Source organism: Pleurodeles waltl, chromosome 8 (assembly GCF_031143425.1).
Source record: "Pleurodeles waltl isolate 20211129_DDA chromosome 8, aPleWal1.hap1.20221129, whole genome shotgun sequence".
Classification (NCBI taxonomy): Eukaryota; Metazoa; Chordata; class Amphibia; order Caudata; family Salamandridae; genus Pleurodeles; species Pleurodeles waltl.
In genome coordinates this window covers 669,307,916-669,332,382 of record NC_090447.1, presented here as the reverse complement: position 1 = coordinate 669,332,382, position 24,467 = coordinate 669,307,916, and the positions used below count along the sequence as shown (strand labels likewise).

At 45.3% G+C, this 24,467-nt stretch overlaps 1 protein-coding gene across 9 annotated transcripts in view; it reads right to left on the bottom strand.

Moving 5' to 3' along the window:
* RIOX2 (ribosomal oxygenase 2) overlaps positions 1–24,467 on the bottom strand; it is a 1,008,555-nt gene that overhangs the window by 277,861 nt on the left and 706,227 nt on the right. For all 9 annotated transcript variants that reach the window (XM_069204775.1, XM_069204776.1, XM_069204777.1 and 6 more), the window contains one exon: positions 18,679–18,844. In XM_069204775.1, the coding sequence (XP_069060876.1) occupies positions 18,679–18,844 (166 nt within the window). The remainder of the gene's footprint in view (positions 1–18,678; positions 18,845–24,467) is intronic.

Genomic DNA, 24,467 nt, shown 5'->3' with positions numbered 1-24,467 from the left:
TACACCTCTTCCCCTGATAACCACATCTTCACCTGGGCTCTGTTTACCTGCTCATTTTCAACTAGAGCCCATTTAAACAGTGCTTTGGTACCCCCAAAGCTACCAACACCACTTGTATCGTAATAAAGCTTCCTTAACCCCCCATTACTGGCCATGTTATCAGCTGTTACAATCCATAAAATGAAAGACATTGCTTTGTGTGAGGCCATTTTATTAAAAATAAAGAATATTAGCACAGTATAAACACAACATACTTTATAGTTTCTAGCTATTGGTCTTATGGGAGCCATTGCTGTACAATATGTTGACTTTTCACTAGGCGTACATACTATGACATGCTACATACATTACTAGGACCCCACCGCTACTCGGGTCTCAGCGTCACCAGTTTTGCTATTTTTATAGATATACACTTGATAGCTCTAGACACGACTTCCCTCTCACCCTGCCTATAAGTTTGTACACTCAGAACACTGACAGCATTCGTAAGTTCGTACAGTTCTAGGCCTGACAATACAAAACCCTTATTTGTGAAATAATGAGTCAGAAGCTCCAAACTGTGCGTAACACGGCCGTCGGCAAAAGTCTTAACTCAAGCATACACCCTTTGTATACGCTCCAGTATTTATCCGCTGTAGGCATCCATGCGTTGATACACCATCTGTTTATACATTCATGACTGTTGCACAGCCCTGTAGATGACAGCTCAGAAATGTTCAGATACCGCAGAGTTATAGGGTGTATTTTAGCTATTCCTTCTTTAAGCAGCACATATACCATTCTGGCAGTGCATATGTATCCAGGGTGTAACACTTGTACAGCGTCATTCTGATTCTCGTCCTAAAAGTGAGTAAGTATGTAGCGTTAAATAACACAGTTATTAAATAACACAGTTATGGCCCGCTACCCTCGACCTCTGCATTTTTTTTTAAAATACCTTCATGGGGCTAAAGACCAAATTCTTCTATTTTTATAATACATATCACACATTCATCTTTCTATGACCCTTTCTATCAATCTTCTGTCAAAATAGGTACATATCCCTTGCAAACGTTCGAGTTTTGAGCAGGGTTTGCCGGCGTATCGGATCTCATTGACCGCTGCTCCCTAGACCTTAATCATATCAACGTGGGCATATTTCTTCACCGCAAACAACCCGTACACAACTCTTAACAACTTATATACCTTGTGGGGTCTAACCTGCTACATATGTGTCGAACTGTTCTTGCTGTGTACGACTCTTATAGACACTTGGAGTGCCCTGTTGTGGTTTGTTAATTTTATGCCCATAACATAGGTTATAATAGTCACGTTTAACACATGTATTCACAACAGTCGCCGCAAAACCTTTAATGGGCTATATGGCGTTACCGGGTACACTCGGAGTTTCCTTTTTAAAATCTGTGCTATTGTAGGTGCAAACAAATTTCTTATGCAGCTCTTTGTTCTGACTTGTAATACTTTCAGCCTGTTTGGAACAGCATAAGCAGTAAAAATGTACGTTGTTAAACTTTGATGCCGACCCCTCTAGCACATCTCTTTTTGGGGTTGTTTTCTACAGTTCAAACAGAAAGAAAAGCCAAACTATTAGTTAAAAGTATGATATCAACATACACATGCCAAGTGTCTGTAGAATATATATATATATTTTTTTTACTAACCTCAGCATTTTCGCTACACTCAGCGGCTGCTCTGAAATCTTGTGAGTCACATAGGTCCATTGGTGCATAAGTGGTGTCGGAGTTTACACTCGCCGGCTGTATGACGACGGTCTCAGGATCAGGGATCTCCTGAAACCCCATATCTTCATAGACAGGGGAATTCGGCAGTGCTATACCTTCTTCATCATCTTCAGTGTTGATGAAGTTGATTCCAACATTTAATTCATCTTTCAAGGCTTCGCTGTCACTGCAGTCAAACTTAATAGGGGATATCATTTGCGTCAAATCCTTGATGCTGAGGTTTTCAAGCCGATGGCAGAGTTCCTCTTGAAAGACGGTAACGTCGGAACCCCCATCTTAAGGGGCAGCCGGCTGTGCATTCTCATCTATCACCGAAGGTGTGAGGGTACGATAATATCTAATAATAGTGTTCAAGGCCCCTGAGGAGATGTCTTTTCTAGTTAGAGGGTTATATCCCTTCATAATGCCCGGATAATCTATTTCAGCTGTGGTTCACAGTTTGACATGCTTCTCTAGCAGGCTACTTATATGTATTCTACGGGTCACAAAAGGGGCATACTCCTCTACAACACATTGCGGTCACATGCTCTCCTTGATGGCTCTGATACGATGAGGTGTTACACGTAACGTTAACCACATGTCATGACCCTTTGCATCATTTGAACTAGGACTAACATGTGACCCCCATGATGTCACCACACATGACACCCCTACACTAACGTCAGTTCCGGGGCGGGCTCTCTGGGACACCAAAAGTCTTGGTAACTGATGTGGCGTCAGTTCTGGGTGGCGGGACAACTGTCACTTTCTAGTTTGATGGGGAAAGGTATCTCTTTATTCTACTTATGCCATTGAAGTGGGCAAGACTGTCCCTTCACTTCCTTTCTTGGCTCCAGCAACACTACAGGGGGTTATGCAGCTATCTGCGTGGGGAGAGGCACAACCCTATTCAGGTGTAAGTGAGGAGGTGCTATGCTCCACCCCCCATCAAGCCAGGTAATGGCCCATTAAGTCACACCTAAGCTCCCATTGTGTGTGACTGTCTAGAGGTAATGCATAAAGCCAGCTGTCACCATCCCAAGATGTGTATTCAAAAACAATCAGAGGCACAGAATGATTAAAATAAGAAAATGGCAACTTTATAAAAGTGGCATTTTTAGACTTACAATTTAAAATCCAACTTCATCATAAGTTGTGATTTTTAATTGTGAAGCCAGAGAAAACCAAACTCCAAATGTCTATATTTTCCCAAATGGAAGTTACACTTAAAGGCTGCTTTAACCCCAATGTTTACCTATGGTGGAGATAGGCCTTGCAGTAGTGAAAAACAAATTTAATAATTTGCCTCTATTAGGACATGTTAACCTTAAAAGTACATGTCCAACTTTTTAAATACACTGCACCCTGCTCTTGCGGCTAACTAGGGCTTACCTTAGGGGTGACATGTAGGTAAAAAAAAGGAAGGTTTGGGCCTGGCAAGTGGGTTCACATGCCTAGTCGAAACGGCAGTTTAAAACTGCACACACAAGCTCTGCAGGAATAGGCCTGAGACATGTTTGAAAGGCTACTGTAGTGTGTGGCATAATCAGTGCTGCAGGCACACTCGTAGCATTTATTTTACAGGCCCTGGGACATATCATGCACTTTACTAGGGACTTACAAGTAAATTAGATATGCCAGTGTTTAGAGTACAGAGCACTTGAACTTAGCACTGGTCAGCAGCGATAAAGTGCTCAGAATCCTAAAACCAACAAAGACAAGATCAGGAAATGAGGAAGAGGAAGGCAAAAAGTCTGGGGATAACCCTGCAGAAAGGGCCATTTCCAACAACCGCCCTCTAAGACGATCCTTAGGAAGGCCGGAAAATGGGTGGTTTGATGGGGAGTGGAAGGCTCTTCAAAGGGAAGTCAATAGACTGAAGCGCAAAGTGCCTGTTAATAAATAAGAGAGGGGCCAACCAACAAGGCTGCTCGGACGTGAGCTTCGACGGCTCTGTCGAAAACCCCCTCAGGCCATGAGTGAAGGAGCGTTGTGGGGGAACATCATGACACCCTCGGCCCGGTAGAGCTGCTGTGTGTCCCGGGAGGGGGAGAGACAAGCTGGAGGCTGGCCCCCTGAGCGGTGCGGGACGTGAAGTGGGAGATCCTGGTCGGTCGGCCTGCCTCATGGTTTGGGCCCGGAGACGCTGATAGTGAAGCGGAGCGGGTGAAGAAACTTAGGGCTGCCGGCACCGTGAGGTGGGGGGCTGCCCCCCACCACCTGAATAACGAGGAGCCGCAGCAGGCTACTTTGAAAAGGGAGCTCACGCGGCAAAGAAGCCGTGCAGCTTACCCCCAGACGGTTTGGGCCCGGTCATTACTGGTGCTGCGGCCCCTCTGGCGCTTGAGGTGGCAGTGGAGTCCGCTGGTAGAGTCCTTGGAGAGGGGGTGCTGGCCCCCTGGCACTTTGGAGGTGTTCGCGCGGGTCCCCCTGTGGTGATAGGGACTCACGCAGTGGAAATGTGACGCAGCCGCACCCTGGAGGGTGCCGAGGCCCAGGGTGACCGGTTGCTCCTGGAGGAGTTGGAACAGATGACGCCATTGCGGGAGAGGTGACCCAGTGGGGTCTGAGTGCAGCGCACCGGGGTGAGACAGTGAGTCCCCGGGTGCCTATTGGAGGGGCCCCTAGGAGAGAGGAGCAGAGCCCCCGAGATGGCTTTGGGTGGTAGACCTACGAGGGAGACAGTGTGACGTTGATGGGGGTGGGGGGGGAGTGGTGCCTGTTCCCCCCAATTGCAAGTGCAGAAGCCTGGTAGGGGCCCCCTGAAGAGCTGAGCCACCCCGGCAGGGGGAGCGAGCTTGTGGCCCAGCGTGAGCAGGTGGCAGTGTGCGTCTCTGGGCGAGCGGTCCCTGGGGAGAGCATATGCCTCGGCGGAAGGCGCAGGCCAACAGGGTCTCCAACTATTTTACACCAGTTGGAGCGGGAAGCGCAAGTCTGTTGCAAGAGGGTGAGATGGCGCTCACGAAGGAGGACCTTCACATCTTCAAGGCCGAACCCCGAGAGGAACTTACAGCCGACTTTAAGGCGACGTTGGATACGTTTCAGGCAGACGTCCATGGGAAATTATCCTCACTTCAGGCAGATGTGGACTCGGTTGGAGTCCACACTCTAGTCTTGGAAACACAGCTGCAGGACCTGCAGCAGAAGGTTGAACCGGTGAACAGTGAGATCACGAGTATTAAAATGCAACTCCACCTCGCCACGCTCAAGTGTGAAGATCTAGAAAATCGTGTGCGCAGCGACAACATCAGAGTGCGGGGTTGGGAGGAGGGTGTGGATAGCCTTTTCTCCACCGGAGAGGATCAGTTGGAAGTTCGGGAGGAGAGGGTGCACCGTGTGGGCAACCGGGCCGCAGGCGAACAGAGAATGCCTAGAGACATATTGGTAAAGTTGAGCTTGTTTAAGGTCAAGGAACGCATTCTGTTACGGGTGCGACAACAGGTCACTGTCTCCTTTCAGGAGGCTCACTGCACCCTTTATCAAGACATCGCGCCGGCGACGCTGGCTCGACTGCAGCAGTTTTGTCCTGTGGCGGAAGCCTTAAGAGCGGAAACCCTAAGGTATCGTTGGGCCTTTCCCTTTGGACTGGCTTTCGAACTCCATAACAAGGCTTGTCACTTCACGGCCGCCGATGAGGCGGCGGCTGCGTTGGGCCTACAGTCTGAGAGCGAGGGTGGTGACTTCGCCGCCACTGGAGCCATGCGTGGAGGGGTCGGCCCCTCCGCCTCGATGGAGCAATGGAGACAACAGAGGAGTGGGAGGAAGACTCCCAGGAAGTGGCATCCTCCAACTGTCTGGCTTCTGGAGAGGTCGTGGGGGGGCCTTTGAAGCAGCCCCAGGTAGGAGGCTTCTCCATGTGAAACAGTCTGACTTTGAGGAGCCCGACATGGTGGCCTGATTTGGCAAAACCCCACTCTTGTTGCTTCTGGGGGCGTTCCTCCATTCTTGTTGACTTGGGGAGGATGAATGGTCTGGGTGGGAAGGAGGCGGTGTCATACCTCGTCCACACAATGAAGAAAGTAAGGAAGTTTGCTATTCTGTGTTTTCGTGTTCTTGTGTTTGTGTTTTGTAGGAGATGTTTTTTCTATTTTGTCTGTGTTCATTATCCCTTTTTGTCGCAAGAGAGCCCTGTGGGGGGCCTGGGGGGCACTTGGGGCGCAGGGTGGGGGAGGATGTGGAGCGGGGAACGGGAACCCGGAGATGCAGTAGACTGCTTGGTTGAGAACATTTGGGTTACTGTGATGTAATGTTGGAAGTGTTATCATGGAATGTTAACGGGTTGAACTCCCCAATAAGAGGTCCCAGCTGAGGAAGTATTTCGATGATCACCATTATGAAACTGTGGCCCTATAGGAACGGCATCTGAAGAGGAGGAAGGGACACCATCTGCGCCACAAACAGTACCCCTAGATATTTTCAGCTTCCGTGCCAACAAAACACTGTGGGGTAGCCCTCTTGTTCAACAGGTCAATTCACTTCCGGGATGCGGGATCCAAGCAGGATAAGGAGGGCAGATACTTAATGGTCAAGGGCAGCCTGGGGGGAGACAATATACTCTGTACGCACCTAACAGTGGTCAGACCCAATTTCTTTTGCATTTCCTGGGAGAGTTGGAGGGTTATGCAGAGGGCGAGATAATCTTATTGGACGATTTCAATTTAGTTTGGAATTCAGCGATAGACAACACACCCACAGAGATCACAGACAAGCGCTTTTGCCAGATGAATGAAATCCGCCTTTCACTGTATGGGGCTCTTTGACACCTGGCGTGCCCTCAAACGCACGGAGAGTGATTACACCTTCTTCTCTCATTCTCACCGATCCTACTCACAGATAGATTATATATTTCTGAGCAGGCCGCTGTGACAGACTCTGCGATCAGTGGCTGTAAGGAAATGCCTCCTTGGCATGGTTACCCCCTGACTTTTTGCCTTTGCTGATGCCAAGTTATGATTTGAAAGTGTGCTGGGACCCTGCTAACCAGGCCCCAGCACCAGTGTTCTTTCCCTAAACTGTACCTTTGTCTCCACAATTGGCACAACCCTGGCATCCAGGTAAATCCCTTGTAATTGGTACACTAGGTACTATGGCACTATGGGCCCTGATGCCAGGGAAGGTCTCCAAGGGCTGCAGCATGTCTTATGCCACCCTAGGGACCCCTCACTCAGCACATACACACTGCTTGCCAAGTTGTGTGTGCTGGTGGGGAGAAAATGACTAAGTCGACATGGCACTCCCCTCAGAGTGCCATGCCAACCTCACACTGCCTGTGGCATAGGTAAGTCACCCCGCTAGCAGGCCTTACAGCCCTAAGGCAGGGTGCACTATACCACAGATGAGGGCATATGTGCATGAGCACTATGCCCCTACAGTGTCTAAGTAAAACCTTAGACATTGTAAGTGCAGGGTAGTCATAAGAGTATATGGCCTGGGAGTCTGTCAAACACAAACTCCACAGCAACATAATGGCTACACTGAAAACTGGGAGGTTTGGTAACAAACTTCTCAGCACAATAAATGCACACTGATGCCAGGGTGCACTTTATTGTAAAAATACACCCAGAGGGCATCTTAGAGATGCCCCCTGAAAACATACCCGACTTCCAGTGCGGGCTGACTAGTTTTTGCCAGCCTGCCACACACCAGCCATGTTGCTGGCCACATGGGGAGAGTGCCTTTGTCACTCTGTGGCCAGGAAGAAACCCTGTACTGGGTGGAGGTGCTTCTCACCTCCCCCTGCAGGAACTGTAACACCTGGCGGTGAGCCTCAAAGGCTCACCCCCTTTGTTACAGCGCCACAGGGCATCCCAGCGAGTGGAGATGCCCGCCCCTCCGTCCACTGCTCCCACTTTTGGCAGCAAGGCTGGAGGAGATAATGAGAAAAACAAGGAGGAGTCACCCCCCAGTCAGGACAGCACCTAAGGTTTCCGGAGCTGAGGTGACTCTTACTTTTAGAAATCTTCCATCTTGTAGAAGGAGGATTCCCCTAATAGGATTAGGGATGTGCCCCCCTCCCCACAGGTAAGAGGCACAAAGAGGGTATAGCCACCCTCAGGGACAGTAGCCATTGGCTACTGCCCTCCCAGACCTAAACACACCCCTAAATTGAGTATTTAGGGGCTCCCAGAACCGAGGAAGATAGATTCCTGCAATCTAAAGAAGAAGAAGGACAGCTGACCTGAAGCCCTGCAGTGAAGACGGAGACGACAACTGATTTGGCCCCAGCCCCACTGGCCTGTCTCCCTACTTTGAAGAAAACTGCAACAGCGACGCATCCAACAGGGTCCAGCAACCTCTGAAGCCTCAGAGGACTACCCTGCATCTAAATGACCAAGAAGCTCCCGAGAACAGCGGCCCTGTTCAAGAAACTGCAACTTTTTGAAACAAAGAAGCAACTTTTAAAGACCACGCGTTTCCCGCCGGAAGTGTGAGACTTTCCACTCTGCACCCAACGCCCCCGGCTCAACCTGCGGAAAACTAACTCTACAGGAAGGACTCCCCGGCGACCGAGAGCCTGTGAGTAGCCAGAGTTGACCCCCCTAAGCCCCCACAGCGACGCCTGCAGAGGAAATCCAGAGGCTCCCCCTGACCGCGACTGCCTTTTTCAAGGAACCAGACGCCTGGAAACCACACTGTACCCGCAGCCCCCAGGACCTGAAGGAACCGAACTCCAGTGCAGGAGCGACCCCCAGGCAACCCTCTGCCTAGCCCAGGTGGTGGCTACCCCGAGGAGTCCCCCCGTGCCTGCCTGCATCGTTGAAGAGACCGCCGGGTCTCCCCATTGATTCCTATTTGAAACCAGACGCCTGTTTGCACACTGCACCCGGCTGCCCATGTGCCGCTGAGGATGTACTTTCTGTGTCTGCTTGTGTCCCCCCGGTGCCCTACAAAACCCCCCTGGTCTGCCCTCCGAAGACGCGGGTACTTACCTGCTGGCAGACTGGAACCGGGGCACCCCTATTTCCATTGAAGCCTATGTGTTTTGGGCACCACTTTGACCTCTGCACCTGACCGACCCTGAGCTGCTGGTGTGGTAACTTTGGGGTTGCCTTGAACCCCCAACGGTGGGCTACCTTGGACCCAACTTTGAGCCCTGTAAGTGTTTTACTTACCTGTGAACTTAACATTTACTTACCTCTCCCAGGAACTGTTGATTTTTGCACTGTGTCTACTTTTAAAATAGCTTATTGGCATTTTTGTCAAAACTGTATATGCTATTGTGATTATTCAAAGTTCCTAGAATACCTGAATGAAATACCTTTCATTTCAAGTATTGTTTGTAAATCTTGAACCTGTGGTTCTTAAAATAAACTAAGAAAATATATTTTTCTCTATAAAAACCTATTGGCCTGGAATTTATCTTTGAGTGTGTGTTCCTCATTTATTGCCTGTGTGTGTACAACAAATGCTTAACACTACCCTCTGATAAGACTACTGCTCGACCACACTACCACAAAATAGAGCATTAGAATGATCTCTTTTTGCCACTATCTTACTTCTAAGGGGAACCCTTGGACTCTGTGCACACTATTTCTTACTTTGAAATAGTATATACAGAGACAACTTCCTACAGTGGCCAGCCACCCGATTATTATATCAGATTATGCCCCTGTGGAGGTTTCCCTGGAGTGGTTCTTGGCACGCGCCACCGCCAGGCAATGGTACTTCCCTAATGTCCTGATTCGTGACTCCGCTTCTCGTAACGATCTGCGGAAAGGTATCAGAGAGTATTTCCAACATAATAAGGTTTGGGACACTGGCCCCCCTGTTCTGTGGGATGCCTTTAAGGCAGTTATCAGGGACACGTGCATCTCCCCGGCATCAGTGCTTATTCGGTTAAAGTCTGAAGACCAGCACCTCTTGGCAAACGGACTTTAAGTAGCTGAAAGGGCCAATAAGTTCTCCCCGACCTGGCAGGCCCAGAGGAGGGTAGTCGCCATTAAGGGTAAACTACAATCCATTTATATGAATAGGGCGGAAATGGCACTGTTGAGGATTCAGAAAACTCACTATGAAAAGGGCTATAAGATAGGCACCCCACTGGCGAGACAGCTGCAAATCAAACAAGCTAATGACTATAAGGGCAAATTACCGACAAATGCAGGGAACATTTTACTGAGGAGGGGAAGGCATTGGCATTCAGAAGGTTTTACGCCCATCTCTATCAATCAGATCACCCTCCTGCCCTCTCTCAGGAAAGATATTTACAAAGTTCCCAGCTTCCACAGGTTTCCAGGGAGACAAATGAAATGCTGGAGGCTCTGTTTACAGTGGAGGAGGTCCAGGCGGCTATTGACGCACTCACCCTGCACAAAACTCCCGGCCCTGACGGGTTTACTGCCCAATTTTACAAGGCCTTTAGTGTGGAGCTGTCAGAACAACTTACTGCACTGTTTAATTACGTGAGGGGGTGGTGTCCCCCTCTATAGGACAGATGTTCTGGTCACACTTATTCCCAAGGCAGGGAAGGACCCTCAGCTCTGTGCCTGATAGGCCTATTGCCCTACTTAACCTCGATGCCAAATTATATTCTAAAATTCTGGCGAGGAGACTGGAGGATGTTATGCCAGAGTTGATTCACCCAGATCAATCCGGATTTATCAAGGGTCGCCAAACGCATGACAATTTGCGTCGTGTCATTCATCTGATGGAAAAGGTGTCTAAGAAACGGGCCCCCGCGCTTTTGTTGGCGCTCGATGCTGAAAAAACATTCAATAGGGTGGAGTGGTAATTCCTGGTGGCTACTATGCGACGATTTGGTTTCGGGGAACAATTTATAACAATGGTGATGAGCAACTATTCATGCCCCAGGCCCGTATTCTGGTGAACTGTGTGTCCTCGGACGTTTTTGATTCGTCTCGGGGTACGAGGCAGGGATGTCTTCTTTCCCTGCTGCTCTTTGCGCTTAGTGTTGAACCTCTGGCAGTGCGCATACGAGCATGCCCGGACTTTCAGGGCATTAAGTTCGGTACGGTCTACCATAAAATCTCCCTGTTCGCCGACGACATTTTACTATTTGTCACTGATCCCTACCCGTCTCTTCTGGCAATTCAAGAAGAGTTGACGCTCTTCGAGCAGGTGGCAGGCTTTAAAGGAAACACTGGGAAATCATATCTTCTTAATCTGGCAGTGCCCGCCGCTGCAATGGCCCAGATAGCTTCCGTGTCTCCATTTACTTGGGCTAAAAAAGAAATCACATATCTGGTAGTTAAGCTGGTTCCTAGGGTGTCTGATCTATTGCGAGCCAAATACCCACCCCTGCTCAAATCATTGCGAGAGGACTTTAAGAGGTGGTCATCGCTCTCGCTTTCTTGGCTGGGGCGTATTAATAGCATCAAAATGACGGTGCTTCCTTTATCTCTTTCAGAGCCTACCAGATGACATCTCGTCAGAGTTTTTTGCGGAGGCCCGGGCTATGTTCACGAGGTTTATTTGGCAGCGGTTGAGGGCTAGATTATCCTACAAAGTGCTTATGTGCCCAAGAGAAAAAGGCGGACTGGCCCTTCCCGACCTCCTCCGGTATTATACAGCTGCACAACTGCGTGTTCTGGCTGAGTGTCTCCGAAAGTCAGATAAGTTGTGGCTCCATATGGATAGGGCGGTGATAGGAAGGACGCTGTGGGATATCCCGTGGAGGCCCAGAGGGGCACATCCACAGAACGTTCACCTTATTACCCCCACTGCCACTACCCTTAATGTGTGGGATAAGGTGGCGAGGGCTTATGAGATTACTTTCTTCGCTTCGTCACATATCCCCATCCACTTCAACAAGGCTTTTCCTCCGGGGGAATCTGCGGGCCCTTCGATAGATGGAGGGAAGGGGGGTGCTTGTGGATTGCAGATTTATACCATGGAGCTCAGCTTTGTAAGTTTGCTAATTGTTGCAGGGATTTTCATCTCCCATTATCTGAACACTTCCATTATACGCAAATAGTGCACTGGGTCACACAACCTCATATGTGGGAGACGGCCACCAGGGAGCTTCTTCCAATGGAGCATTTTGTGCAGCGGGGATGGCGAGGGGCAGTATATCTACGCTGTACAACATATAGGGCGCCGACCCCTCTGCACTTTTGGAAACAGGTATTAGGTGAGTGAGGATCGTTGGAAACACCTATTTCATGACATAGTCAAACGTAATCGCTCGATGGGCGCCAGGGAAGCACACTATAAATTACTCTACAAATGTTACCTCTACCCAGAGAAGCTTACGAAAATATACTCCCATGCGTCCGACAGGTGTTGGCGAGGCTGTGGCATGCTAGGGGATTTTATACATATTTGGTGGGACTGCCCAGCTATCCATCCCTTTGGCCCCCAATGGCCCTATGGTTTATGAGGTTATGGCAAGTACTTGCCATGGAGCGTCTGGCTGACAAAATGGACGGGTTGTGCAGTGGTTTTGACTTTATTTGGGAACCCCTGGTTAGGTTTCTCTCACGGGGCCTTTCCCTTACAGCTTGCAGTCCACGCCTTCGGGCGCTGCACCTTTTCCATGTATAGGGGCCAAGTCCAGAGGGTTGTTGAGTGTGATTAGGGCTGTTCCTTCAATCTCAGGTAGGGGGCTCTCAGCTCCATGGCCTTTAAATTTGACTCAGACACATCAAAGGGATAGGACACTTATTGTTTTGTAAGGTTTTTGTTACTTGTTTATTCAGATGCCGGAGGAGGATGGCTGTGTCCACCATTTGGGGGGTGGAAGTGTTGTCTTAGGCATGTGTTTCTCTCTGATATTTGTTAATCTTGCCTTGAAATGGGAGGGACAGGGAGAATGACACTCATTATGGTGGGTAGCCTGAAGTCTTATGTACATGGGGATGTTCATTTTCTTGTACTGAAAGATGAATAAATACAATTTTACAAAAAAGTAGGTCAGGTAGTTTGCTCTCAAAAGAGAAGGAACCTCAATGAGGTAAATTGGAACAGGATGCATGATGCTATTGTCAATGGGAGTGTGGGGCTCTTTTGGCACTTGGTAAATAAAAAGCACTTAATATTACCTTCTAGTCTTGAGGCTCAGGTCTCTGAATCTAATTGGGTTATGTTTATATTTGAGCTCTATGAAAAAATCTGATTATAGTGGTGAAAGGGACTGTTATCCATGAGGTAGCAGACACCAATCTACTGTAACTACAGAAGATGGGTCAATCTCAGAAATAATCTCTAAATTGAAATCTTAGCAGGTGGGCGGCCCAGATGGTCTTCCAGCTATTCTCTACAAGGCATACCTCTTGTAGTGGGCACATTTATTAAGCCCTTTATTTCAAATAAGTTACCAACATGGGGAGAACTTCTTCATGCTGAGGTGCAGTAATTAGGCCCATACACAAAAAAGGTTACCAAAGTGATCCAGCAAACTAGTGTTTTATTTCCTTGCTTGATGTGTCGCCCAAAATTTACTTCCAGACTCTTATTTTTCTTACGTCTTGGGTGTACAGTAATGGTAAAATTCAAATGGAGCAAGGTGGGTTTTGGTCAAAGTATTCTAGAGATGACCACTGTTTTGCCCTTTGGGGCATTTCTAGAAGGGCAGTAAGTACGGTAGACAAATTGTATGGCTGTTTTGTCAATTTTAAAGTGGCATTTGATAGGGTGGGCCATAGGATCCTATGGAAAAAAGTCGACTGTTGGAGTATTCCTATGAATTGTCTTTTTTTATAATTCTTTTTGTTAAGCAACAAAGAACACCTAATGCACTATATAGCAATCGACAATAAGTAATACAGTATACATCTCAATCTCAAAGCCAAGTTACAGTAGGTACCAACCCATCAGGGGTACAGCATCACAATCAAAAGCCACACTGGAGAAGTGTTGTGGTCGATAAAGTCTTGAGCTTCCCTGTCCTCTCATGTGGTGCCTCCCAGTGAATCACTCATCTCCCCTATATGTGACCCATCCCTCCCAATTTGTTTTGGCATCCCTTACTCTGTTAGATTACTCTTTGTGGCCCCTAGCAATCCCCATGAATTGTTGGATATGATTTGGGAACTTTGGTTCAGGTCAATCTAAATGGGCTAGAAAACTTAACTGATACCATTTCTGTGAATAGTGATTTAAGACAGGGATGTGTCTTAGCACCCTTGCTTGTCAGCCTATTTATTTCTGATCTCCCAGACGCCTTGAGGCAGTGAATTAGTTGTCCCCTAAGAGAGTAAATACCCACTGCTATGCAGATGATCTAGTCCTGATGGAATTGACATCTATTGACCTGAAACAGAAGTTGCAAGCCTTAAATGCCTATTGTGAGAGGAAGTCCTTGATTGTTAACAGGGATAAAACTAAGACAAAGCTCTTTCCAAACAGGTCAAAGAAATATTCGTGGTTTTTTAACTCATCACCCTTGGAACACGTAGATGAGTACAAATATCTAGGAATTACCAGCTCTTGGAATTTGAAACGGGATAAGCATTTGATGAAGGTGAGAAACGCACTTTTAAGCACAACAAGTGCCTTGAGGAGATTTGACCCGAGGTTTGGGGGGTTATCTAGTTATCCTCTTACCAAAGCAATAGCAGGGAAGCACATTGTTTAAAGACACTCCTGGCACTCTCAATTAACTCTATGCTGCAGGCCATGAGGTTGGCGCTTAACCTTGTCTCCTTGATCTTGATAGCTAGATCTTGACCTTTGCAATTTGTGCCGGGCTTAGTTAGACACAATTGCTTAAAAGATAAATTGTCATCTCTGATGATGCAGGGCATAATGCTGTAGGCAAGTACATTTTCAAAAGACATTATAAAGTCAGTGAGGGAAATGGGATCGGGATTTGATATAACTGATGTTGGTAATCAGATGATGGTACATTTGTTTAAAAAAGCCCTCTGTAAGACAGAGACGACTGCTATTAATGATAAGTGGTCGGGCAGGGGGTGGGTAGATGATGGGGGGGGGTGAGTAAATTACCCCAACAAGAAAGGAATAAAGCACTTACCTGCTGCTGCCGGCCGCTGTCTCAGTCTCCATCTGTTCCTGTCCCGACCTCCGATTCCCCAAGGGCTGGTACACAAGGCACAAGTTCCCAAACGCCAATCAAGACACTACTCTCATGCTGGTAATACTGTTTTCCAGCATGAGAGAAGAGCTGTGATTGGCCTGGGAGATTTAAATCCACAATTTGGTTTGACTGTCTTAGGCAGCTGACCAAACCAACATGTGCACTTACTATGCTCACTAGTCCTCCTCCCCCTGCTGTCATAATGGCCAGCCCCGCCATAGAATCGGCTGGCTCTAGCACCGTAAGAACAATAAAATGATCATAAAATGGTTTTATTAATATTTTATTTTTAGGTTTCCTTCTATTGGCTCTCAGCAGGGGGGGGAGGGGGGAGACAACGCTTCTCCACCATAATGGAGGAGCTACCACTGCTGTGAGAGTTAAGCTTTGTTCATCTGCCAGAGATAAACAGTAAAAAACTCTGTAAGTCAATCTCTAGAGTACCTTGGGACAGGGTAGGTGGAGTTTCCTTTGCCCAACTGTGTCAGCTACTGGTAAGGAGATTGAGGAATGTTATTCTCCAGCTTTGGATTGGGATCGACTCTGGTTGGAGGATCCGTGACTATGAAAGAATGATGTTGGAGAATAACAGCTACTGTTTTTGTAAGCTGAAAATGAAATACTCTGTAACACACCTACTGCTAGATTGCCCCTGCTTTTCAGATGATATTGCTCATTCAAAAAAGGGAGTTTTAAATGTTATGATAAGTTTTAGGGTGTGATTAGTGTTTTTTATGGAATACTGCTAATTTACTAGAGCATCCTGATGGTATTATGAAATGGAATTATTTTACTAAATGGCTTTATATAGTGAACTGTTTTAAATATGATGTAATGTGAAGGACTGAATGATTTTAGTGAATGGATGTGTATATTGTATTACTATGCTGGTATACTTCTATAAGATCTATGTCTTAGAAATAAATGTAATTACCACTACCCAACAGCAGAGATTTGAAATCTTATTGACTGCATATAGTTGCATTGGTGTTTAATGCCATCTATATAACATTTTGAGACTTAGAACTGAAGTTACCTCTTTGGTTAGATTGCATAGGGCAGTTTTCTACTGGTCCCCTTGAAGGGGTACATCCAAGCTCATTTCCATGCCACTATAAAACCCTGCTTTTTATGAACAATCAGCCAAATGCAAGAGTTTACAATTCGTCTACACTAAATGCTGACCATTAACACATTTTTAATGTGAATGTACTAAAGTGTGTCATTATTGCTATCCTGGTCACTCATAAGACTTTTACCATTTGTGAACATCATGGATGTCTTAAGGAGGGATAGGTGTCTTAAGGAGGGATAGGTGTCTTAAGGAGGGATGGGTAATTAGCTCCAAATATTCCACTGGTTGTGCGTATAAGGTAGATCCACAGATACTTAATAGTCGTAGTGCTTCAACTGAATAAGTATTGTTTGATTTAGGACACAGGACTTTGATATGTTAATTTTACATCCTGCTAGTTCCTTGAAGTTGTGCAACTCAGACATTGTCACAAGGAGGGAGCCTGGACTGGACAGGTCAGGTAAAGCAGTGAATTGTCCACAAACAGGCGGCTTCAAACTGCCTCTGCTCTCAACCATGTTGTCTGTATCCTTTGTTTCTCAAAATATTTTTATTAGCAGGTTTTCATAATGCAAAGACATTGAGAAGGCATAACTTAGGAGCTTTAGAGGACATCGAATATTCTGGTACATTGTAAAAGGTATAAACCAGCAGCTGGAATAAAGGCATAGCGCTTAATACAAGTGGCCTAATAGTCACTGGAGAACATTTCCTGAAAATATCAATGCAACTTTCCTGTATAAGTAATACCATACAAATCAACAATACTGAACAAGGCTAAGTCAAACAGTGGGTACATTGTAGCCTGGATTGAATGAAAGCAGTACTGTTTGCCATCAGGACAGGGGCAAGGAAAGGAAAGGAAAGGTCAGGGGACGCAGAGGTAGAATTTAAAGCCAGCCGGGAAGGTGGGGGGGGGGGGGTATCATGGGAATTAGGTGGTCCTTCCTATACCTGTGGGTCGGATGGGCATAGCCACTTCAATCAAACAGCTGGAGGGTTTTAAGAGACCCATTGCTAAATTCACAGGATCCCCTGATGGTTGGGATGAGCGTGGGTTGAAAAAGACCAGTTGCTAAGTTCACAAGACACCCACTGTTCTGGTTGAGTGTAGGTTGAAAGAGACCCATTTGCTAAATTCATGAGGTTCTGAGGTTTGAAAGATACCCGTTGCGAATTTCTAGAATGAGGGTTGAAAGACACCCTTGCCAACTGCTATAGTGAGGGTTGAAAGGCACCTATTGTGTTATGTACAATTTGCCCTGTATTGGGTTGAGTGAGGGTTTGAAAGATACTCATTTTTTTGGTTGTGTGTTTCATTTGGGTGTTTCTGCCTGGTTCAGTAATTGGTGGGACCTGTATTTGAATGTGCTTTTGGTTTTGTATGGATGGAGTTGGATGCAACCACTGTGTGAATAATATTACAGGGCTGAATAATGTATAGGACTTATCAAAGCTAGATTCTCTTATGTTTTCTGCTTGTATTTTATTATTTTCCATTTTATGTTTCATGTTTGCACTTTATTATTTTCTAAAGGAAGGAGATGCATTATATTCTGCTATGCTTGCAATGCATTCTGTGCTCACCTCCATTATTCCCTGCTCTGCTCAGCCAGTGTGTGATGTCATGCAATGCTGGTGAGGGACTGGAGGAGTGTGACAGAGAGAGTGGGCTGAGCAGAGAGGATGCTGCTCCTGGTGGGGTTTCCTTATTAAGTCATTTGTAAATTACCCTGTAACATTTTAAATAAATATACAGCCTTTATCCTACATGAACTGGCTACCTGACTTCTGCTTACCAAGGAAGGATCTTTGATTGCAACACTTATCAGTCGTTCAATATTCTCCTGGACTTTTTCTGGTACACTGGGCACTACAGAACAGTGTGACTGTCAGAAAAACTTGTGATCTACAAAGCACATGCATTTTTTCTGAAGAAGAGTGCGTCACAAACAGCGAAGGCATGAGCTCCATGTTCCACAATTTTAAGTGCATAGACCGGATAAAAATCAGAAGTGCTGTTGATCCCTTTGTAAGGCCTTTGTACCAAAGTTTGTTCACTCAGAGCATTGAGGCTTCTATCGCTATATTGCCAATTTTAGGATTTCTGATTTAAGAGAAAACATGCATTTAAACAGGCATGTTCTGTTTTCTTTTACTTGTTTTCTTTTTTTTAAACGGTCAATTATCTTTTACAGGTGGGACTATACAGTGAAGTACTCCTGTGAGAAAGACCCAAAGACTTGGAACTAAACTTTGACATGGTTTACCAATTGTCTTGACAATGTATCCTGACTCCACTCTTAAAAACACAAAACATATTTTTCGAACATTCATCATTCACACAACAGTAATATATGTTTTTTAGGTGCTGTACTGAGATGCCTAGAGAGTAAAATAATTAATACTTAAGTAAATAACAAAAAACATATCTTTGTTTTCCTGACTCCCCTTGCTGTTTCTCTTTGCAGGAGTGCCACAGCATTAAGGCTTGTGGTCTAATGCTTCATGCGCGGCTCTTTTTTCCAAACATACACACATTATAACCTCCACTGGAAATCAAGAGTTTGATAGCAAGAGTGCATTTCCTTTTGTGTTCAACAGCAGGTATTAGGTCATACCTGATTCTTGAAAATTCAATACAAAAATGGAAACACTGAAACACTGGGAGGCCTAGTGGTATTTCCAGTACCCGCTCCTGTCATTATGTCCTTCACTTAAATTATTTTCCAAAACAAATTAATGGTTTTGACGGTAGCATTTTCAAGTGCTACATTATAATAAAATCCACTATACATTTTTCCTAGTCTTTCAAATATCAGATTATGATACTGCTACTAATCATAATAACAACAGTAAATAATCATAGTGTAAAATAATCTAACCAGGTTTCAATGGAGCAGCCTCTATGTCCAAAAACGGAGGTAATCTATTCAATATAAAATCCTTCTTCATTTCGGCTGATCTCAGTTGTTGACCACTTTCAAGTCTGGCTGCAAGATTTCTCAAGAGGCTACTTAACCTGCCAGCAGAATCGTCTGGATTTACTTGCTGCAAAGAATGAAAATATGTCACTTAATATCAAAATGTAATACGGGAAGAACACAATAAATGTGCATGTTTTTCAATTTGCAGTTACAATAGGAAAGGTACAAAATGTTTGCCTCGATTTTTGAAAAAATGAAGTTTTACGGCCTCTGCAAATCTAGTTTTACAAGGACAAAACCGGTCTATAGCTGCTTGGTTCTGGGAAGAGCCTCGGCTGGGCATTCTCTAACAGTGGAGGACTTACCTGGTAGTTTTAGATGGACTGTTCCCTTGAGGAGCAGCCAGTGCTGACTTGCGTAAGGTTGGCCTCTGTCTACAGTGGCACAGTGTGCAAAGAGAACAATGGGTTGGTGTTTTAACCAAAGTAATTGCCAGTGGTTTTGACTATTTGCAATACTCGTAAACAGGTTTATTCACAAGTACATTTACATTAGTATTCTGTAACATGAGAAGCAGAATCCGTACTGATTTACATAATGTGGGCCTTTGTCCAGAGTGGCAGTGGGCAAAAAAGATGGGTTGGAATGCTACCCAGAGACATTGCAAGTGGTTTTGACTATTTGCAAGCATTCCCCTCATCACCTTTTGTGGGTTTGATGTAATGCCCTTAGAGGCTAAAGGTATGCCCACATGTCGGTCCACTGCTTGCTCTGCAATAGGATCCAAGCTATACCTCACTACAAGGCCTAACAAAGCTGAAACCAGTATGGGTTGCTTGTGTTCTCTTCTGAATGGGGCCTCATCTGGATGTCCGGATGAACTATTCCCACAAAGAGGAAGGTCAGTGCTGATTTGCATAAGGAGTACCTCTGTCTATAGCAGCACGGTGGATGAAAAACAAAGGTTGGAAGGCTAACATGAGCGATTGCCAGTGGCTTTGACTATTTGTAAGCACTTCTCCCATTGCCTTTTCTGTTTGTGGTCAAATCTAACCCATGGCCCTAGCCTTTTAGAGACTTCCTCCTTGTTGTGGGTAGACATCTACTGAAGCCAAAATGTTGGCCGGTCTGAGTGTGAAAGGCACTTAAAGATTTGTTGTTACATGCCATGTGCATTTGAGGGACAGTGCTGTGATTTAATCTAATTGTAGTGAATCAATTGATGATATAAACATTTACTACAAAAAGGTTGTCATTCATCATTGTTTGTGGGATTCACAATGGCATTTGCCTACCTAGACAAATTTAGGTGCACAAATACCTTCATTTAACAGTTCAAACTCACATTATTCATAAAACTGTAAATCACACAAAAACAGATTTATTCAAACATAAAATTACACCAGTGCAGTGTAACATTAAGTGAGAATAAATTTAAATACAGAGGTGCCTTCTGGGTGTTCCGAAGCACAAATGTGAATACCCCAAAAGCAAGTGAATTTTAAGGTATTCTCAATCTTTTGGTGGTATTCTAAGACAGGTTTCTCCACGGGAAAACATTTTTATGATGAAGAAACACAGAATAAGCAAGTTGACAACTGAAAATGTAAATTACGTTATATGCACTCATGCGTAAATGTAAACTGTGCAGAAGTAATTGTGGAATTCTTAGGCAATGTCAAAAACAAATAGAAACATGTTCCAAATGTGGGTATCAGTCTAAGGAAGGGAATAGGCCTATTGATGACAAATATATTTAGCTTTGCTTTAAGAAACACCCTAACAAAATGACTGTGGCGTACTCACTCCAAGAAGGCCGCCGTATATGTGCTTGCATGCATGTTTTACACCTTGGAAAGTTTTCTCTTTTGGTTTAAGACTAATCCTTCCAAAATGGCCACTGCCATGCCTTCACGGGCATCCATCTTGGAATCAATTATAAATGGGTGTCCGCCAATGAAGCTTGGCTGGCTTTTGGAGATAAGTTGAAAGGGGGCGCTGGGGGCACTGTAATGCTTTTACTTTAACAAAGAAAGTGGAGAGAAAGGAGGATGAGCAAACAGAGAGATAAAGGGAGAGAAAATAGACCCTCACTACCTGCAGTACAAGGTCTGACATCAGCAGTGAAAGGATACATGTCATCCAATAATAATGTGGTAAGATCGAAAAGGTGCTTAGGCGGTACAAAATGTAGAATAGGACGAAAGCCATTTAATAAAAAAACAGGGAAGTGACAGATGATAAAGCCACTGACTCATGAGCAAGGGATGGATCCAAAGCTTATTTAAATTTTACACTGAACAGGTTTGTCATCAGAAAGATAAACTGTAAGCGAGGCCTGAAAAGGCAACGTTCAGGTTGTTCCTTATGCTGAATGCTTTCAATCATGGATATCCTCACCACATAAGAAGTAATTAATAACAATTATATTTCATTTACATTTACTTTTCAAAGTGCACCATTGCCATGTGACCCTTTTTTTTGCCTATGAAAGCTTGCCATTCAGAATGGTGCTCCATGGAGTCAAAGCTTGGCCATGAACATAGCTGTCCCTTGTACCTCAGTACTTCAACAGGCAGCACTTACCAAGAATGGTGGCCGCTATTCCGTCTCGGCCTATGGGACGCAGAGCTCTGTGCCGGGAGGGGGATGGGCTACACACTGGACATATAAGAGTCAGAGGCTTCAGAAGTGTGCATCATCTGATCTTCATGAGGCAGCAGAAGTGAAAAAGAAGTGTTCATGGCTCAGATGCACCTCAAAGGAGCTTCCACTACTCTGGTCCCTTTGGGACAGCAATGATAAAAAGGACTGTGGTTGACTTGAGAAACGGTCATCTTTGAAGGGAACATAAATTACACACGAAACAACCAAATGGGCTCCTGCTTAGCTAAGAAATAATTACAAATGATTGGAAGAAAATAGTGGATGACTGCAGTGACCTGACTTCAGACTGATAATTCTAGTTTTTGTCCTCTTTCTGTAAGTGACTAGTTGGAGATTTACCCGTTAAAAAAAAAACGTTTCAGACTTTTGCGCCCAGAAATTGCCTTATGCCCCACAAAGTGCAGAGGCTTGAGTGTGTGACAGGCTTCCCTGAAGGGGGCAGCTTTTGAGGAGTAGCAGCGCTGATAAACCCTCCAAGAGACTTTTTGAGAAAAATAGTTGGATGTTCAAATAAGACTACCTCTGCTCTATATGCGTCTCACAACAACTCACTTCCGCAACCTGGTGCCAGTACAGTACAGCACAGTCTGGCTGTACGGAACATGCACCAGTCAGGTAAAGTGACCAGCCTGAGTGTGAGTGAAAGGAAGAGGTCAGGAATGCTTGGCCAAGATTACACCATATGATATGATTTCTACACTAGCTAAGCACTTATAAATGTTTAAATGAAAATTACTGATGAAAGATTGTGTTTACTGATGCAGTGTTTAAAAGAAGTAGAACAAGACAAAACAGAAGGACAGCATGTGTGAAATCATAATGGAATCGCTCATGTGGAAGATCAGCTCCATTTAAATGTCATTCGTCTTGGTGGAAAATACCACTTCAACCACTGTCACCATCACCAAAGTCACCACCTCCCAATTGGCCTTGGACTGTTCTGCTTCGCTACCCTGATAAGAGTCAAGAGCTACAATGGGGTGCCGGGTTCCCAGTAAGGAGACAATTATAAACATATCACTTGTGCAGGCCTCACATCCTGCACAACTACCGAGATAGTTTCTTACAGTCACCATCTTGGATAGTGTAATGCAGCCCATGGCATGTAATGCAAGAGTTCTCCAGAGCAAGATGTGGGTAAGGTTCATGTTGAGTAGGTCCTGATCAAAATATTAAATTCTGACCCCTCAAAAGGGCATCCCAGTTAAGTAAACCATCACCAAGGCCGTACTGCATTGCTGGTGTATTTTAGCAAGGTGGGAATAGACAAGACTTGAGCCAGTTAACCTGTAGCTCTGAAGCTCTGACAAATGCTTGGATTGCATACTATATTGCTGTGATGTGCCTTGATGTCTTTGCAATAAAGTAACATTGTGATACGATCTGAGTCCTGTCACACAAAGGGATGCCCCTGTGGACCCCTACATGGCGCATACTGATGGCCATAGACTTCGTAGCAAGCACAAAAAGCAAGGGAGATTAGGGGCATGCTTGTCAAGGGCCTCTGAAAATTTAAAAGGATGTGGAAATATAACTGTTGAATCATCCTAGTTGTGGGATCATTATGTAGCAGCTTATTAGCTGTGTAATGCATCTGCCAGCACAAAACCTGGATAATACCCTAAACAGATAATTCCAGTACAGTGCAGCAAATTCTTTTTCCAGATTAAGGACTAGACAGGCTGCGTGTGGCCAAGTTCTAGGTGCTAGGTCCATGATCCTATGAAGCCAACGAATATTAAGGAAGTGTTTTTCCCAGAGACAAAACCATATTGGTCTGGGTGAAGTAAGTCAGGGTGCACATGCGGTATATGCTCTGTGATGATTTTCCTAAGAATTTTATAGCTGACGTTAAAGATTGCTAGTAGCCTGCAAGAGGAAAGACTGGAGGGATCCCGAATCGGCATGGGTATAGAGACTTCCCCGTTCCCTGCTTTGCTGTAAATTTGTATAGTTCTGCCACTTTTGGGATTAGTAACTTGATGTGTGGCTGGTAGAATTCCAAAGGGAATTCATCAGAGTCAGGTGTTTTACCCATCACCAGGTCACGTACTGACTCACTTATTTTGTTGGCAGTCATTTCCTGGTGCTTTTCAAGGGAGACAAGGGCCAGTGGTATGTTAGCTAAAACATTTCCACCATAGACTGGAAGCTGTGGTTATTAATGCCAGACAGTCACCTCTCATACTTGTAAAACTCCATGTGAACATCAAATTGGGTATATAGAAATGTTTCTAGGGTTATTCAAATAGTATGCAGTGTGGTTTATGCTGTGAAGTCACTCAGGCAGGGCAGAGTGATTTGTGCACGTGACTTTTGGATCAGACATCATCTTGCCTCAGGGGGCTACAAGTGTTCTACCGCCTGTAATACCTTGTCAACTGTTTTACAAGCTCCCACCACAGAGTGATTACAGTGGCCTCTGGTTGCGACCCTGAATGCTTCTCAACTACAAGGTTGCGACTGGAGGATGCATCCTGCCCCAGTAAATCCAGGTCTATATTGGGCTGTAGTCTGAGACTATTCTACCATGGTAGTCGGCCTGCCTAATGAGGAGGCAGATAGACTTGGAACATACTACTAAGACTTACTGAACACATGAGATCACATGGGGGTGAGTAGCATGAGTAGATTTTAACTCAAGGGAAGCGTTGTCTCCATATATTAGTGAAAAACCAGTGCTCTAATCAGCAACATATACATTTGGTGTTGTAGGTCTCCAAGGGATGGTGTTAGCACATTTCCAGCCAGACATCTGAAACACAGTTGAACCAGGGTATATCAACCCATTGTGCCAGCTGTACCAATATGTACTTAGAAAGGTTACCTGCTCCGAATTCAGGGCGTAAATGTTTCACAGTAAAACTGGACTGTCATACAACCTACCATCCACCAAAACATTATCTACCCTCTTTCGTCTAAGAGTGTGGGGTGGACAGGGAGGGAGAGTTCTACTTTTGCCCAGATTAAGGCCCCACAGCATAATTTACAGAAAAGATCTGTCACCTCCAGTGCTTTTTTTCCTAAACAATTTGTTTAATTGATTATTCCATTCCCCACTTTTCCACGCTCCTTTTCTG